We start from the raw sequence: 15654 nt of genomic DNA on the forward strand, positions 1-15654 counted from the left end.
GTGTCTACAGATGCATATTTTTTATGCTGATATTGAAATTGTAGAAGACCCGTGTCAGATAACAAGTGTATCTGGACATAAAAAAATTTCAAAAAGGGTCTTTGCAAAGGTACTCCAGTTAACCGTATTTTTAACAAAGTAACTTTTTTCCTTGGCTAATTGAGGACTTGCAAAGAGGAGTACAAAGACAATGAAATATAATTTTGGTATGTAAATGCTAATGCTGATGCATGCACTGACAATCAAAGTCTTTATATGCCTTTGGCTAAGTATTATTGCTATTCTCAAACTAGACAGTATGATGAACTAAGGTTTGTTGTGTTAGTAATACAGCACAACTCTTCCACTGGGCATGTTGTTCATTTCACATTTGCAAAGTCTTTGTCACAGGTGAGCATGTATTATTGGGCTGTTGTGCATGGTAAAGCAGAAGCATGAGGTTCAGTAAGGGCTGCAATAGCAGTGATGTTCAGCATGGTTTCTTGTTCTGACCTTTTAGGTTTCCATGCACGCTCTTTTGTGGCTAACATGTATGTGCATGGTTCAGAGATCTCTCTGAACATGCAGAATATTTTACCCGTTCACCTAGATGTTAATGTCAGTAAAATAATTAATGTGTAAGGAAAAACACAGATGAATCCTAGAAAAAGCTGATTAGAAACTCTGAATTAGCAATAGGGTTTTTTGCCTTGAAAATGTAAATCGGTGTTTGCATTGCTGCATTCTTTCACTTTCTGCTGATTACATATTTGAATAAGGCTGAAGTTGATCACTGCTCCAAAGAAATGGCTTGACTGGGGAGGAGAGTCAAGGGTGACTATAAAGATGGGTGGCTTGTTTGTGGAAGGAATGTTCAGGGCTAGGAAGAGCTGAAAGCCTGAAATAGTAGATCGTTATATGAATAACAAGTACTTTGTTTCAAAATCATAATATTAGACATGCACTATAAACATTCTTATTTTCTGGTCTAGGAGGTGAAACGTACTGAACTGCATTTAAAAGAGAAATGGTTCCATGGGAAAATGAAAGAGGGGAGAACAACTGCTGAGAAACTGCTCCAGGAATATTGTGCTGAAATGGGTGGCAAGGATGGGACATTCCTAGTTAGGGAAAGTGAGGCTTTCCCTAACGATTGCACCTTATCATTCTGGTATGGTGATTATCATAAAAATTTTATGTGGATTTTGTTTGTTTTATGGCACTGCACAAAAATGTGTGTAATTTTCAAGTATGCATTTATAGCTGAGAGGAAATAGGAATAAGGAGTTGCTATAATTACTAGAATGTTATTGATGGGATTGTGAAGGACTACTTTCTAAATTAAACTTCAGTGTAGCATAGTGCATTTTGGCAGAGCAGGCTTTATTTGAAGCGTTACAGTTGTCAAGAGAGGACTGACTGGCTTGATGCCCCCTCCCTTTTCCTACTGCTGTGGCAGGATATAGGATTTGTTATTTCCTCAATGAATGGGCCAAAATTTGATCTTTTAGTTTCGGGATAAATCACTGTTTTCCACACTGAAAAGGTAGTCTCATGAGTTTACCTTTATTGGCAGAGATTGATCTTTTCAATGAAAGGATCTTCTATAGGGAAAATAGTACAGAATTTTGTTTGTTTTTCAGTAGTTTGAGGGTTTTTTTTCTTCTGGTTGGTACATTGTGAGGAATAGTGTGTCAGATGGATTTGTGACCCAGAGAGCTGTCAGAGCAAATTTTGCAGGGAGTAAGAGTATGCCAGATTTTAAACCATTGTAGGTTGAAAATTACTGTTTTTGGTCCTGTAATCTTACTTGTCAGAATTTTTGTTGCTATTCTTACTTTGATTGTTTTACGAAATGATACAGATTTCTTGCCTCTTCGCAAGCTCACTAAGTAGCTGACCAGGAACAGGCGAGGAAACACTTCAAAGGAAGAAAACCTGTTATAAACCCTTTCTTTTCCTTTTGCCCCTCTTCATTTCTTCAGGAGGTCAGGTAGAGTCCAGCACTGCCGGATCCGTTCTTCAAGTGATGGGGATACTGTGAAATACTACCTGACAGACAACCTCACTTTTGATAGCATCTATGATCTCATTCAACACTACAAGGAGGCCCACTTGCGATGTGCTGAATTTGAGCTGCGTCTGACTGATGCTGTGCCTAATCCCAGCCCTCATGAGACTAAAGAGTACGTACAGGAGAAGGCAAGCACCAGGGTTTTTATGTCAGTGTCCTTTGCATTGTTTTAGATGGTCTTGGATTTTTGCATAGAAAATTCCCTGGATTCAGGAGCATGCCTGAGTGTTGCTTGTCCACAGATGTCATAGGAATAGGCTTCCCTGAAAGATGCTGAGTAAGATCACTGACTTTGTGAGAACCTCGTACAACAGAGAGCAGTCACTGGGAAAGCAATTTGCTAGCAGCAACTAGGAACATCAGTGAGAACTGTAATGCTGTGGAATTGTGCCAATTCCTTCTTTCTCTGCTCAGTGTTTTACAACATCCAGTGGGTTGGATTAGATATTTAGTAGTTGGCTGTGGTCTGGCAACTAAGTGGTCATGGTCTGTGCCATCTGAAAACTGTGTTACTGGGGCAGTGAGCCCAAACAGTTATGTTTTCCTAATCCTGCCCTCCACCTCACCCCTGTCAGAGTTGGTTAGGCTGACTTCCCTCCATGCTGATAGGAAGTAGTATAGCTTGGTGTTTATTTCCAGCTGGTGTTTGCCTGATGTAGATCCTGGGCAGAGCTTGCTCTTGTTTGCTGGCAGAACACTGTAATCGCTGCCCTTTGGTATTTTTTCTTTGCAGTGAGAAAAAGTAAATCTCCTTTGTACGTGAAATACTGATCTGTGACTAAAACTTCTTTTTTCACCCCCCTCCCCAGGATCTGGGATAACTTGGAAGTCACTGAGAGGGGAGGGTAGAGTTTAAGGGTTAGGCTTTCCTGCCTTTCTGTATAAGGTGGAGATGTACTGCCGGTATAAGTGGCCACAGCTTCACTGAAGACACATTATATCCAAGATAGGTCTGTCCCTACAGTGAGTGATAAAATCAAGCTCTAAATAAAAGAATCCAAATGCCTGGTGTTTTTCTTTTGTCTGTGTTTGGGTTTTGCCTTAAATCTGCTATGTCAAAACTGAATGAACTACTGAAAACTGAATGGCAGACTAAAAGCAGGATCCAGTGCCTTTGTTTCAGGAAGAAATGTAGATTTATGTTTTATCATTTCAGACAGACAGGGTGATCTGATATATTCTTGATGCTTTCATGCAAAATAAGCTGCTGTGTTACAATGTTTTGTAATAAGCTGCTGTCATAGGTGGCAAGAGGGGGAAAATCTAATGCATAATATTTCTTGTAATGTTTGAAACTCTATCGTTAATAACATTTGACAAGCTTTGTAATCCTTTGTCCATTTTGATTCTTAACTGTTGTAGTTGGTACTATAGCAACTTGAGTCGGGGAGAGGCAGAAGACATGCTGATGCGAATTCCTCGAGATGGAGCCTTTCTGATTAGAAAGAGAGATGAACCTGATTCGTTTGCCATGACTTTCAGGTAAGAGAAGACAGATATGACTACATTACCTAGTAGCCCAATAATGTTCTGTTTTCTTTTATTTAAGAAATACTGTGGTCTCTATAGAGACATAGAATTCTTGCTTTCAAACTTTGAGTAATTAGCATGGTTGATTTGTGCAGCAGGTCCGTGTATGAGAATGTTTACAAGAGTTAATTTGTGACTGGAATAAACATTTATGCTTTTATAAAGAATATTTGGGCACTGACTGTCCCTTTCTTCCCATACAGAACTGTGCATGGCCCTTCTTCACTTCCTACTACAGGGTGTTATTTTGAAGTTTTCTTTGGTGCTGGTTCAGCAGTAATTCTAGGTCGTTGTCCCCTGGAAATCCTGTCCTGTCATATAACTGACTGAAATGTAATGTCAAAATGAAATTGTCAACTTTTCTTGCCAGGGAAAATATTTTTGAAACTGTGGTTCTTGCAACAACATTAATAAAATGTATAGAATTGTGGTGTTATCTGTTGTGCCTTCCGATCAAATTGCATTTATCTGAAAAAGCATGTTTCTGCAACATATAAAATTGCTCTGGAAAAACAAATACTTGTTTTCCTCTTATTTACATGCCTTACCATGTACTGAAGATGTCCATAATTCCCTAGTCCCCTGTGCACTTTGATTTGAAGCTTTCTGCTCTTACCAAGGTGGATATTGAAGTAACTTGAGCTGCAGCATCTCAGTAAAACCATTTTACAGTGGGGAAAACAAGAAGTACCAAAACTTTGGCAGCTTGAAAAGGATGCAAGGGTCTTCTGTGCGAGGGATGGTTGTCAGTGGGTGGTTTTACTGTTATCAATGCAAGCACAAACCTTGTGTTCAAGCACAAGAGATTTTTTTTTTTCTTTCAAAATTGATTCCCGTAGTTATCAAAATGATTATAGAGAAGAGACAGCTACTTGTTTTGAGGGGAGTGTGTCTGTCACTTAGGGACAGTGGCAGATCATCATCATCAGATTCCAATGTCTCTGTTCAGACTGAGAGAGTCCCTCTGGTGTTAGGTATTTTGTCACCTTCCTACTATCTGTAGGGGAAAAAAATAGGGAAATCTAATCTAAGCAAAAACATGCATTTGTCCCAAGGCCCTGAACATTGTAGAAAAGTGAGAATGTCTTTCTGTGAATCAGGCATCTGGAATTCAATTTGAATTAAAGAGGCTTTGGAAGAGGGAGAAATTATTTCATATGATTAAGATGCACAAAGCAGTTTTGGTCCAGTTTACAGCACTGGTGCTCTTACTGCAAGTACCAATACCTTTTACAGCACCTGCACTTGTTTCACAGAGCGGAGGGGAAGGTGAAGCACTTCCGAATTCAGCAAGAAGGTTGCCATTTTGTGCTTGGAACCTCAGCCTGTTTTGAGAGTTTAGTGGAGCTGGTAATGTACTATGAGAAGCATCCGCTGTACAGGAAAATGAAATTGCGTTACCCGGTGACTGAGGAGCTGCTGGAGCGCTACAGCACAGTAAGTGATGGTCTTTGTACAAGTGCCAGTTGCTGTAGCGGATGGAGTCTCAGATCTAGACCTGGGGGTGCTGGGTTTCATTCTGGCTGTGGTAGATGACCTTTGGGGGAGGTTAAGCAGGTAGTTTTCTTATCTGTGAAATTAAGGTGGTTATATTGACTTCTCTTACAAAGGTTTTGAGATATGTGAAGGAAAGAGCTTCATCTTTGGTTACAGGTCAACTCTTGCCTTTCTCATGATTTGATTAGAAAAGCTGCAGATCGTTGCTCTGCTAAAATGAGGTTTTGATAATAGCCTCGCCTGCAGTTGGCCCTGTCTTCTATTGCTGGAGTGGGCAGAGGTCTTTAAAATGATCATGCAGATCCATGTGCTAAGCACTTCAGAAAAAATGAAATATTCTGCTGAGCCTCTCACTCTGGATGGGCAGTGGCATTTGCTTCACTGCAGTGGAGCCATCTCGGATGGTGTCCAGCTGCCTTCTATGGTAAAAAGTGAGAGACTCACTCTGAGATAAGCATGAGGAAATCTCCCCAAGAGATACTTGTCTCCATCCATTGACTAAACTAGGAGCCTGGATAATTAGCTTAGGATAAGAGACCTGCTTTCTGGCTGGATGTGTTTCATGACGAGAGAGCTTTGCCGAGGTAACTGGCTTTTGAGAAGTCTGAGATGCTGTCTTCTGTTTTCAAATACACGTCTGTTAGCAGCTGCAGGAAAAACATGTCTGGCATGTTTGAGGAAATCAAATTTGGGTTTTTTGTTTCTTCTGGGGAGGCTAAAAGGGGCTGGAAAGATTTTTAGACCTCAGGATTTTTTATAATGTTGCCTATAGCTAAGGTTCTGTATCCTAGGACTGGGTCCAGGTGGGAACACAAGGAGAGAATAAAATGAAAAACATGACTGACTATATTGTTTTAGAATTTTAATCTAATAGTGAAACCAATACTGGAACTAAAATACTAAAACAGAAGTCATAAGTGTAGGTATTGTCTTCCCTGGTTGCACATAGAAGGGTACTCACAATCTCAAAGCTATTTGACTGATTAAGAGATACCTTTGTGAGGTATTGCTGTTTCACTGTGTTTTACTGTTCATTAAACTGAGGCGTAGACAGATTAAATAACAGCTACTTTCAGCTATGTTCAACTATAGAAATGAGTATAACGTAGGTGTCTGGCTTCCCTCCTCTTCTGTTTGCCTATGTATTGTCAGAAAGGTGGTTTCAGCAATGAATGTTCATTCATGAAGTACTTTTACAATTTTTGATTCCTGTAACTTCATTATTTTTTTTTCTTCTTCCTGTTTTTAGGAGAAAGATATTAACTCCCTCTATGATGTCAAGATGTATGTGGAACCCAGTGAAATCACCCCTACAGTGGTATGCTTAAAGAGAGATATTCACACTTACTGTAGACTTCTGAAAATCACGAGACTTGTTTGTTGATTTCCTTTTAGCAGTAATAAAAAGGATAATTGAAAGCGTTAGGCTGCTTGATTTATGGGGGACTGGACAGCAGAAATTTAAAGGGTGTGACTTTTTTTCTAGCATCTCTTTAAAATTTGTACTCACACGTTTTCTTGTGTGCAAATCTTGTATTGATTCATCCATATTGGGAATTTGGACACTCTTTGCTATTGAGTCGGTGGAGGCAATTCGATTTAGCATGCATGCTTATGCAGGTATGCCCCCAAATTAAATAACCTATGAGAAGATTCAATCTGAGAAGGCCAAATCTTCACTGAAAGAAGGTACAACATGTAAACCCCAAATGTGCGTGTCTGCGTGTGTCTGTGTGTTTATGAGCACTGTTACTTGTCTGTGCACAAAATTATTGCAGTTCCATTAGCAAACGTGGCCTGCATGCACAAATAGATGCAGAGTTTATTTATGTACTTTCTATATAAAAATGGTGTCTTTGATTTATTAATGAGTTATTAAAGTTTGTCATCTTTTAAGATATATATAATGTTATAAAAACAAGTGGCACAGCAAATATCTACTTACCTCTAATTCTTGTTAGGGCCTGTCTACTTGTAAATTCTCATAAAAGTTCACCTGCTTGTAAATTTTGTGGCTGTAATTCTTTTTAGTCTTTTTGGCCAATGAATTTGCATTGCTGCTGAAGAATGTGGGTAGTAGTAAATTCAAGGTGAAGAAATTGCTTGTCCTGCTAAAACTGGATGTCTTCCTAAAGGAAACGTGACCAGCAGGATTTTTAAAGTGGAGGCTTTGTAGGCATCTAAACCTACAAACTCCAACTGTGTGTGAATACGTGTAATGAAGATAGATGATTGATATTTCACTGTGTGGTTTTATTTATCCCCCCCTCCCTTATGTTGCAGCACACACAGAAGAAAGATTCTTTTTTTCTTTTTTCCAAGCTTATACTTGAATAGCAGTGAAGTAGCATCACTTGCTTCCACCAACAGATGTCACTCTGGAACTTTAGTATTATGTTTTCTAAGCCTCATAACAAAAAAAGGGATCCAATCCCCCCCTCCTTTTTTTTTTTTTTTTTTGAGATTGCATTATTGATTATGTTATGACCAGTCCCCCTAGATGACCCCTTTGCTCTGTTTCTCTTAAAGCCTCAGAGAACAGTGAAAGCCTTGTATGACTACAGAGCCAAAAGAAGTGATGAATTGAGCTTCTCTCGAGGAGCTTTAATTCATAATGTCACAAAGGAAACTGGAGGCTGGTAAGGACAAAGATTCCTCAAAGGAGAACTTCTGGTGACTTAATAGATGGAGGAAAATAATTGAGCTTTGGGTAGTAGTTTTTAAAAACTTTGCCTATTGTCTGAATGCTGCTTATTAACTATGGCCTTATAAATCTTAATGCCAGTGTATTTAAAAAAAAAAAAACCCAAACCCCCTCATCCTAAAGTCTCCTTTAACGTCTTTTCTATTTTTCTATCCTACAGCAATAACCTCAGCCTGCAGAACCTCATAGCCCAGTGTATCCCGTATTTTTCCTTTACTACATTAATCCTTCCCGAACACTTGTGTATTCTGGGAAGTCACGCATCTATTGCCATTGTTGTCATCGCTCTATTTCTTTTCTTGCTCTGCTAAGTACTTCTCAAGAATCAAACCCACCTTTTTTAGTTATCTGTACAGTCTCCTTTCATAAGAGGTTTCCTTTCTTAGCTGGCTTGTAAATTGCTTGGAAAGCTTGGGAATCTAATGTTTCCCTGTAGTTTCTGCAGGGTAATCAACCATAATAGTATTTTTAGTACTGGAGGGGGAAAAAGCCTCTTAAGTCATTAATTGCAGTTTACAGTAACTGTAATCCCTCTGAAATCATCAGTTACTACAGTTAATGATCACTTTGTTAGAGCTTTTAGCTACTTCATCACTTATATTTTGGTGATAGCCAGCTAGACAAGCTAGTATGGGGTATTAATGGCCAATTTCTTGAGGATTATTGCTTCATTAACGGCCTGTTGAAGCTCTTTAACGATTTTTTTTCACTATATATACTTTTCTTTTTAAATTCAGGTGGAAGGGGGATTATGGAGAAAAAGTGCAACACTATTTTCCATCTAACTACGTTGAAGACCTGTCATCTGATAACTCTGCTGAGCTTGAAAGCCAGGTGAGGGTTAAGGTTTGTCCGCTATGTTTCCTTAGAAGATGCTCCCTACTGGAAGTCTGGTTTATAGAATTATGACTCTGCATGCTGTGTTTGAGAGAACACAGAGTAGAGAAATGAATGCATTCTTCACTGTTCTCTGCTGCTGAATATTTTTGTCAGGACAACCCTCATAGAAAACTGCTTAAAGAGATAGCTGATTTGGTGGGGTTTTAGGAGATTATAATGGTTTCCTGCTAATGAAAATCATACCAGTTTAGATTTTTCAGCTAGTTTGGCTAAACAATAACTAGTTTGCCTATATAATTACTGCCTTAATACTTGCAAATAAGAAAACCATGTGCCCAAATGCATCTTACTAGCCATTTCACACTCTATTATTAAGTTTTTATGCATAACTAACCCTATACCATTTGTCAAAAGTGTCTAAAAATCTAGTCCAGAATCTTGGACAAAGATGTCTTCAACAAAAGAAAACAAAACTCCATAGTAAGCAGTTTTGACCTTTTTGAGTTTTAAAAATAAAACATTGAATTCTTTTGTTGTTCTGAAGCACTTCCAGTGATTTTCAAGGAGTCTTTGGAGGAAAACCTATGTATTAGATTTCAACAGCCGGTCATTGCAGCCTTAAGCAGACTTGAAAACTGAGCAGTTGTGTCAGGACAGAAGCTGCACTCCTCGTTTTGACTGCTCTCACTATAGAGATTCTCATGTGTTTCTCAAAGTGACAAATTCTTGGTATGGAAACAGGCTTTTAAACATTATAGTGGGCATGCTTTCAGTGAAACTGAGGTTACATTTAATGGTGCGTGTTTATTTTTTGTTAATGTCCTGTGCATATTCACTCAAGAGGAGATTTGGGGTCAGATTCAACTCATGTTTTTCAGATTATCGAGGACAATCCATTAGGCTCTCTGTGTCGTGGCATACTGGTACTCAATACGTACAACGTTGGTATGTATTTCCTGATGCTTGCATGTGGACTCCTGAGCTTTCTGTGTTCAGTAGACTCTTTTATGTTTAGCAGGAAAGATTTAAAAAACAAACAAACAAACAAAAAAAAACAACCCCAAAACACCTATCTGTATTAATATAGCTACTACAATTAATATGATGAAACTTTATGATAGTAACTGTTGCAATAAATCAACAATGACAGCTTAGAAGAACTGTTGGATTTTAGTATAAATTTCTTGCTACTGTGTTGCCTAACAGTGAAAATGCCCCAAGGGAAACACAAAAAGCCTTTTGTCTTCATTCTGGAACCCAAGAATCCAGAAGATCCATGTGTTGAGTTTGCAACTGATAAAGTAGAAGAACTCTTTGAATGGTACCAAAGCATCCGTGAAATCGCTTGGAAAACTACAGAAGAGGTATTGATAAAAATCTTTCCGTTGTTGTTTTTTATACTGTACTGCTATAAATTTATAATAAGATTTGTCTTTAGCTGCCATACACTGATAAACCTTGCTAACACGTGGTCCTTCACTCTCTTGCATATTGCTGTTTGTCTGTTCATTTTATTGATGCTGTGAACCTTGTTCCCTAAACTCTTTTGGGAATGGTATGTAAATTAGCATTTTATGTAAATTTTTGTTAACAGGAGTTTTTCAGCAGAGTACTGTCTGTGTAGCACCCTGCACCTCAGTGAAGCGTGCTTAGTAGTACAAAGTAGATACCATTACAATTTTACATCTTGTTACACTGGTTCAATCCTAGTGTTAAGCAGAAGAAACTCTGACATCAGTCTGTTCTGTTCAGAGTTGTGAATCTACTAGTGAGTATATGTGAAATCTGAACTGCTTTTGCCTAAACTCTTCTTAATCCTGTTTACTAACTCTGCTTTCCAGTGAATGCAGTGGCACTGATAGGGAATTGTTTGGCTAATACTTTATTTATTTGTAACTAATAGGCACATTCTGGATTTACCAGATCTTCAATAGTAGTATTTCCAAATCCTTGCCTAAAGATTAAATGATTCTGCCTAAGTTTAGCTTCTAAGTCCCTTTATGAGTAATGCTGCTTACAGACATTCTTCAGGACTTGTTTTTCCTGTTCTGATGTATTAATTTACCTCCCTGTCATCTTTTCTAATATTTAAGAAGTCTTTGACATGACAAAAAGCCCTTACAATGAATATGCTTAAGTATACTCTTTCCTTTGTTGCTTTTATTCACTTTTTATTGTTAAGTGGGTGATATGAGTGATGGAAAATGCGTTTCAGTATCAGGTTGGCTCATGCTGTTTATCTGTCATTGGGAGTGGTAATGCTCTGAGGGTCATCATAATCCTATTTATAGCAGGCAAGTTGGTGTCTCAAGCAGAGGACTGCAAATTCAGCAAGGGAAGAAGCAACAGGAGGAGGAGAGATATGGTTCTTATGCCAGGCTTTCATTTCAAAATAAAAATGAGAAAAAGAGAAATATGACCTAGAAGTGTCTCTAAATGGAATGTTTTTTATGGTACATCAATGGCTCTTCAGGAGCTTGGCAGCTTTTTCTCCCTCTGTACAGTTAGAGAAGTATTAAACACTCTGTGTTCAAAGATACTTTAAAACTCATTTCTGTCAATCAGGAGGCTTTTCTCACAGTGTGGCCTCTAGAAAGTTCACATGATAGACTACTGCATGGGGAGGGGAAAAAGATGACGAAAGGCCCTTTTTGGCAGTACATTTAACAGGCTGAATTTTGGGGAAGGAAAAAACACTATGCTACAATACTATACAGGTTTTATATGAGTTCATTTTTGAGCTGTGTCCTTTATACACAAAAAGTAAAAGTAATGTTCATGTATCTTGTCATCTCTGTTTAATACTGACACTTGCCATGCTCCTGGGAATGGTTGTTTGTTGCTAGCTTTCCTGCTTGGTTATCACTAGAGGTTTATGTCTAAAGTTGAGCTCATGGCATCTAGAAGTGGTCCTTTGCTCTTTGGAGCTCTGATTACTGTTGAGCAATGTCTGGGAAACTGTGGTGGATCACTAAGTACAATGAGTTTGTACAGCTTTTTCCCCAAGGGTATTTCCAAGTCTAAAGGCTGTATTCCTCTTCGCTTTTCTTAGACTTCAATGTAATCTCTGGTTCAGTGAAACATTCTGGAAACCCATGGCTCCCTAGCTCTGATTTTCATTCCTCTTCAGTTTGTCTTGTTGAGGGAATTCTTTTGGAAGGCTTCCTAATTGCTGCTGCTTCATAACCTCTTGTACCAAAGCTAATTGCTGTTCAGTATGGGACTCTTCTAACATGTTTTATCCTGTAATTGCTTCTCACGTCTGAAAAGCCTCCAGCCCAAATGTCTCCACTCAGGACAAGTCTTGCTGATTTCAGTAGTTGCCAGTCTCTGGTTGCAGGGACCATTGCTCAGCTTCCACAGAGCAGGTGCTTGCAAACATGGAAGTAGATAATGGGTTTATTACTGATGATGACAACAAGATTTCACATGATTTTCCATACATAACATTATTGGTTTGGTGTGCAAATAGAACACGATGGGAATGATGCTCATAGGGTTTGAATTTATCTGTTTGGGTGTTACTAACAAGACTTAGGTCGGGCTCAGGGTTGTAAATAAATAGACACTTCACTACCCTTTACGTTTTTTCTGCATACATTTGCATTTATATAAGGTATAGAGTTGAGAATGTAACTAAAATCAAGTAGAGCCGCATTAAAAGAAAAAAAAAAAAAATTGTTGCCAGGATTCTGAGTAGGACTGATCAGGGAACCACTGAAACACTTGCTTAAAAAAACCCAAAACAACACAACAACCCCCCCAAAAACGATACCCCCAACTAAAACCCAAAACCACTTGGTTAGCCTGTTCTCTGATTTGGGTCTTAAAGTACATTACATCTATGCAAGTGTCTGAAGTATCAGATAGGAATCTGGGCAACAAAGAATGCATCAACTTTGAAATTTAATTGGAGTATACCCTGGAGTTACTGTACCATAATATTCAGTGTGTCTGTAATCTAAAACTTTATTACGTTTTACAGGAGAACAGGAGGAAATACTGGGAAAAGAATCAATTGATTGCTATTGAATTATCTGATCTGGTAATCTACTGCAAGCCAACAAGCAAAACCAAGGACAATTTAGGTATTTCCTTTAATATTACATCCGAATTTTAGCCTTTCTACTCTCTTTACAAATGTTAGTTGAAATTTTAGAACTGAAGATAAAATCTATCCTTTCTCTACTGGAAAACTAAGTTCTGCCTCACCCGTGGAGTTTTCAGTGGCACTTTGAAATTGTACACTGGGGAACTTGATGCTATTCAACTATCACAAAAAAACTGTCACAAATCTTTAACTAGTTAACTAGAGATACCCTCGCGTAGGTGTCTTTCATGGGGAAGCTCATTAGTTGTGTGTCAGCTGACTTTTTTGAGATTAAAAACTCTGGCTGAACACTTGTGATTTGTTTGTAAAAACCTTCAAAATGGATTTTCTGTACTTTATATAATTTTACTGTAAGAACCTGTTTGCCATTTTTGTAAGCTATTGGAATGGTATCTGGTTTTATATTATAAATGACAACTGGGGTCTGTTTAGGTGCGGGTGTGGAATCTGACTCTGAAATATCTACTACTTACTCCAGTTTTTTGTCATTGCTGCTGGAGAAGCCAGCAAATGTGTCCTTTTTCTTTAAGTTTCTTTGTTTCTTTGCAAATGTTTTTAATAAGCTGTCAGCGTGGTTAAGACATTATAATTATAGTCATTGTTTGAGGCATTGACTAACCCTGGCTCACCCTTTCTTCTCCCCATTTAAACCCAGGAAAAGATGTCTCATTTAAATATGTGTTATAGTCATCAGAAGTACATTATTAGCAATGATGAGATGAGAACATGACTATAGACTTCTATCTGCCCTGCTACAAAGCATGTGGCAAGGAGGCAATTTTAACTTGCAGACTTGATGCTCAACCAATTTGCCATGTCTGCATGAAAACTGTGCCAATTATTGCATTAAAGGACAAAGCAAAACAAAGTAAAACAAAGTGTTAGTAGAAATGCAGTATAAATGACCACTTCTTTCTTCCTTTAGTAACTACTCTTTTTCCTCTCTACCCTGGGTAGAAAATCCTGATTTCAAAGAAATCCGTTCTTTTGTGGAAACCAAGGCAGAGAGCATTGTTAAGCAAAAGCCAGTTGAGTTGTTGAAATACAACCTGAAGGGACTGACACGTGTCTATCCTAAAGGACAGAGGGTCGACTCATCCAACTACGACCCATTTCGCCTCTGGCTTTGTGGCTCCCAGATGGTGGCTCTTAACTTCCAAACTCCAGGTAATATTGTCTTTAAAAAAGGCTCTAATCTGTCTTCTATTTCACCGTAAATGAGCCCCTTTCTGGCCTCTCTGTCATTCTTGTCACTGTGGCTGTCCTATTTATTTGTACTTCCCAGCAAGAAGGGATGTGCAAGAACTAAAGTCTGGTTTTGAATGTGTGGATCGCCTGATAGAGCTGGTCCCCAGAAAACAGTCTCCCAAAGCCCTGTCTCTGAGCCTAACTAGCCCCAAACTCTAAAAGGTTTATTTCACCTTGATCTCTATGTGATAAGCAAGCAGAGATATTTACGGTAAGTTTCAGGTGAATGAACAGTTGTTCAGCCACAGGGAAGGCTGTACTCCACTTTCTGGTAAGGGCCAGCTAGCTTATGACATATTGATAGGAAACTAATTGTGAATGGAGATGGGTTTATTGGGATTAAAATTGGTGAGAAATGGCTTGTCAGGTTCTGAAGGGAACCGAGTCTTCCAACTTACCTTTCCAGCTCTTCCTGATAAAGTGGCAACAAGAAAGAATTGCAGAGAGGAGCCATTAGTCTGTTACTTCCTTAGCTTTATTCAAATGGGGATCTTCTGTTATGACTGTCTAACTCTCTCCCTAGATAAATACATGCAATTGAACCATGCCTTGTTTTCACTTAATGGACGCACTGGCTATGTTCTGCAGCCAGAAAGCATGCGAAATGAAGAATATGACCCAATGCCAAATGACTCGAAGAGGAAATTGCAGATGATTATGACAGTGAGGGTAAATCTCTTTTGTAAATTATGTTTTTTACAAGTCATAAATATCTATAAAACTAAAAATAAAGCTATTATGTTTCAGAGCAAGATCTGACAGATTGTCAAAATACTGTTTTTAAATGTCAGTGTGTTTGAGAATAAAACTAATTCCACTGGTTCTTGAAAAGAAATATGTATCTTTATCATGCTAATGAAGCACATGCTATAGGACTGAAAACACGATCCTGGGATAATTTTATATAATTGCTAATAAAAATTCCAATGAACTAACTTGCATTTCCAATCTAATGACTTTGCAATAGAAGGGTCCTATTGGAGATTGGTTAGCAACAGACTAACTAGTTCAGAGATTTCCAGTGTGGAAGAAAGGTATTTATAATGAAATATAGAAACGAAGTAGAAAAAATAAGCTGATCCCCCCTTCATCATATTTAGTACACTGTGACTTAATCAGAATGTCATTCTCATTTTTCATGGACAGGTAAGATTATCATTTGAAAATTATTCCATGTTGTCTTCTGGTGCCAAACAGGAATTGAACTTGTTTCTGTTCTCAGTTGCTATACAGTAAGAGACACCCTTTAAAAATATGTTTCCTGAGAAAGAAGAAACACATCAACTGCTTTTCACTTTTCACATAGAATAGGTAAACAGGGGCTGTGAATGTAAAGCAGGAATGTCTTAAAATAGGTATGTAATAAAAGACTGAGGAAAGATAAAACTTATGTTACAGGCCTGGTCTGGAACTGCATACTGTGTGTAATGAATGTCAGCTATGGTATCTTACAATGAAAATCATTGTGTTGCCCTAACAATGGAAGGTATTATTTTTGGTGGCACAGATAGTATGTTTAATACATGCAAACATATTCAAGAGAGGGAGTATGTATTTTTGCATGTTCTTCTAGATTTCCGCCCCCCCCCCCCTCCCCCCCAGTTCTGTAGGCTACCTTCTGTACAGAAATAATGGTGCCAAGTTTCCTTTGGAGGTGGTTATAATTTACAG

At 38.4% G+C, this 15654-nt stretch overlaps 1 protein-coding gene across 1 annotated transcript in view; it reads left to right on the forward strand.

The window, feature by feature from the left end:
• Window positions 1-15654, forward strand: part of PLCG2 (phospholipase C gamma 2) — a 58529-nt gene that overhangs the window by 36059 nt on the left and 6816 nt on the right. Inside the window, exons 16-27 of the mRNA XM_009813452.2 lie at window positions 972-1150; window positions 1965-2165; window positions 3416-3535; window positions 4840-5020; window positions 6330-6398; window positions 7610-7719; window positions 8522-8618; window positions 9503-9569; window positions 9831-9988; window positions 12610-12712; window positions 13693-13902; window positions 14507-14652. Coding sequence (XP_009811754.1) covers window positions 972-1150; window positions 1965-2165; window positions 3416-3535; window positions 4840-5020; window positions 6330-6398; window positions 7610-7719; window positions 8522-8618; window positions 9503-9569; window positions 9831-9988; window positions 12610-12712; window positions 13693-13902; window positions 14507-14652 — 1641 coding nt within the window. The remainder of the gene's footprint in view (window positions 1-971; window positions 1151-1964; window positions 2166-3415; window positions 3536-4839; window positions 5021-6329; window positions 6399-7609; window positions 7720-8521; window positions 8619-9502; window positions 9570-9830; window positions 9989-12609; window positions 12713-13692; window positions 13903-14506; window positions 14653-15654) is intronic.

The sequence above is a fragment of the Gavia stellata genome, chromosome 15 (assembly GCF_030936135.1).
Source record: "Gavia stellata isolate bGavSte3 chromosome 15, bGavSte3.hap2, whole genome shotgun sequence".
NCBI lineage: Eukaryota > Metazoa > Chordata > Aves > Gaviiformes > Gaviidae > Gavia > Gavia stellata.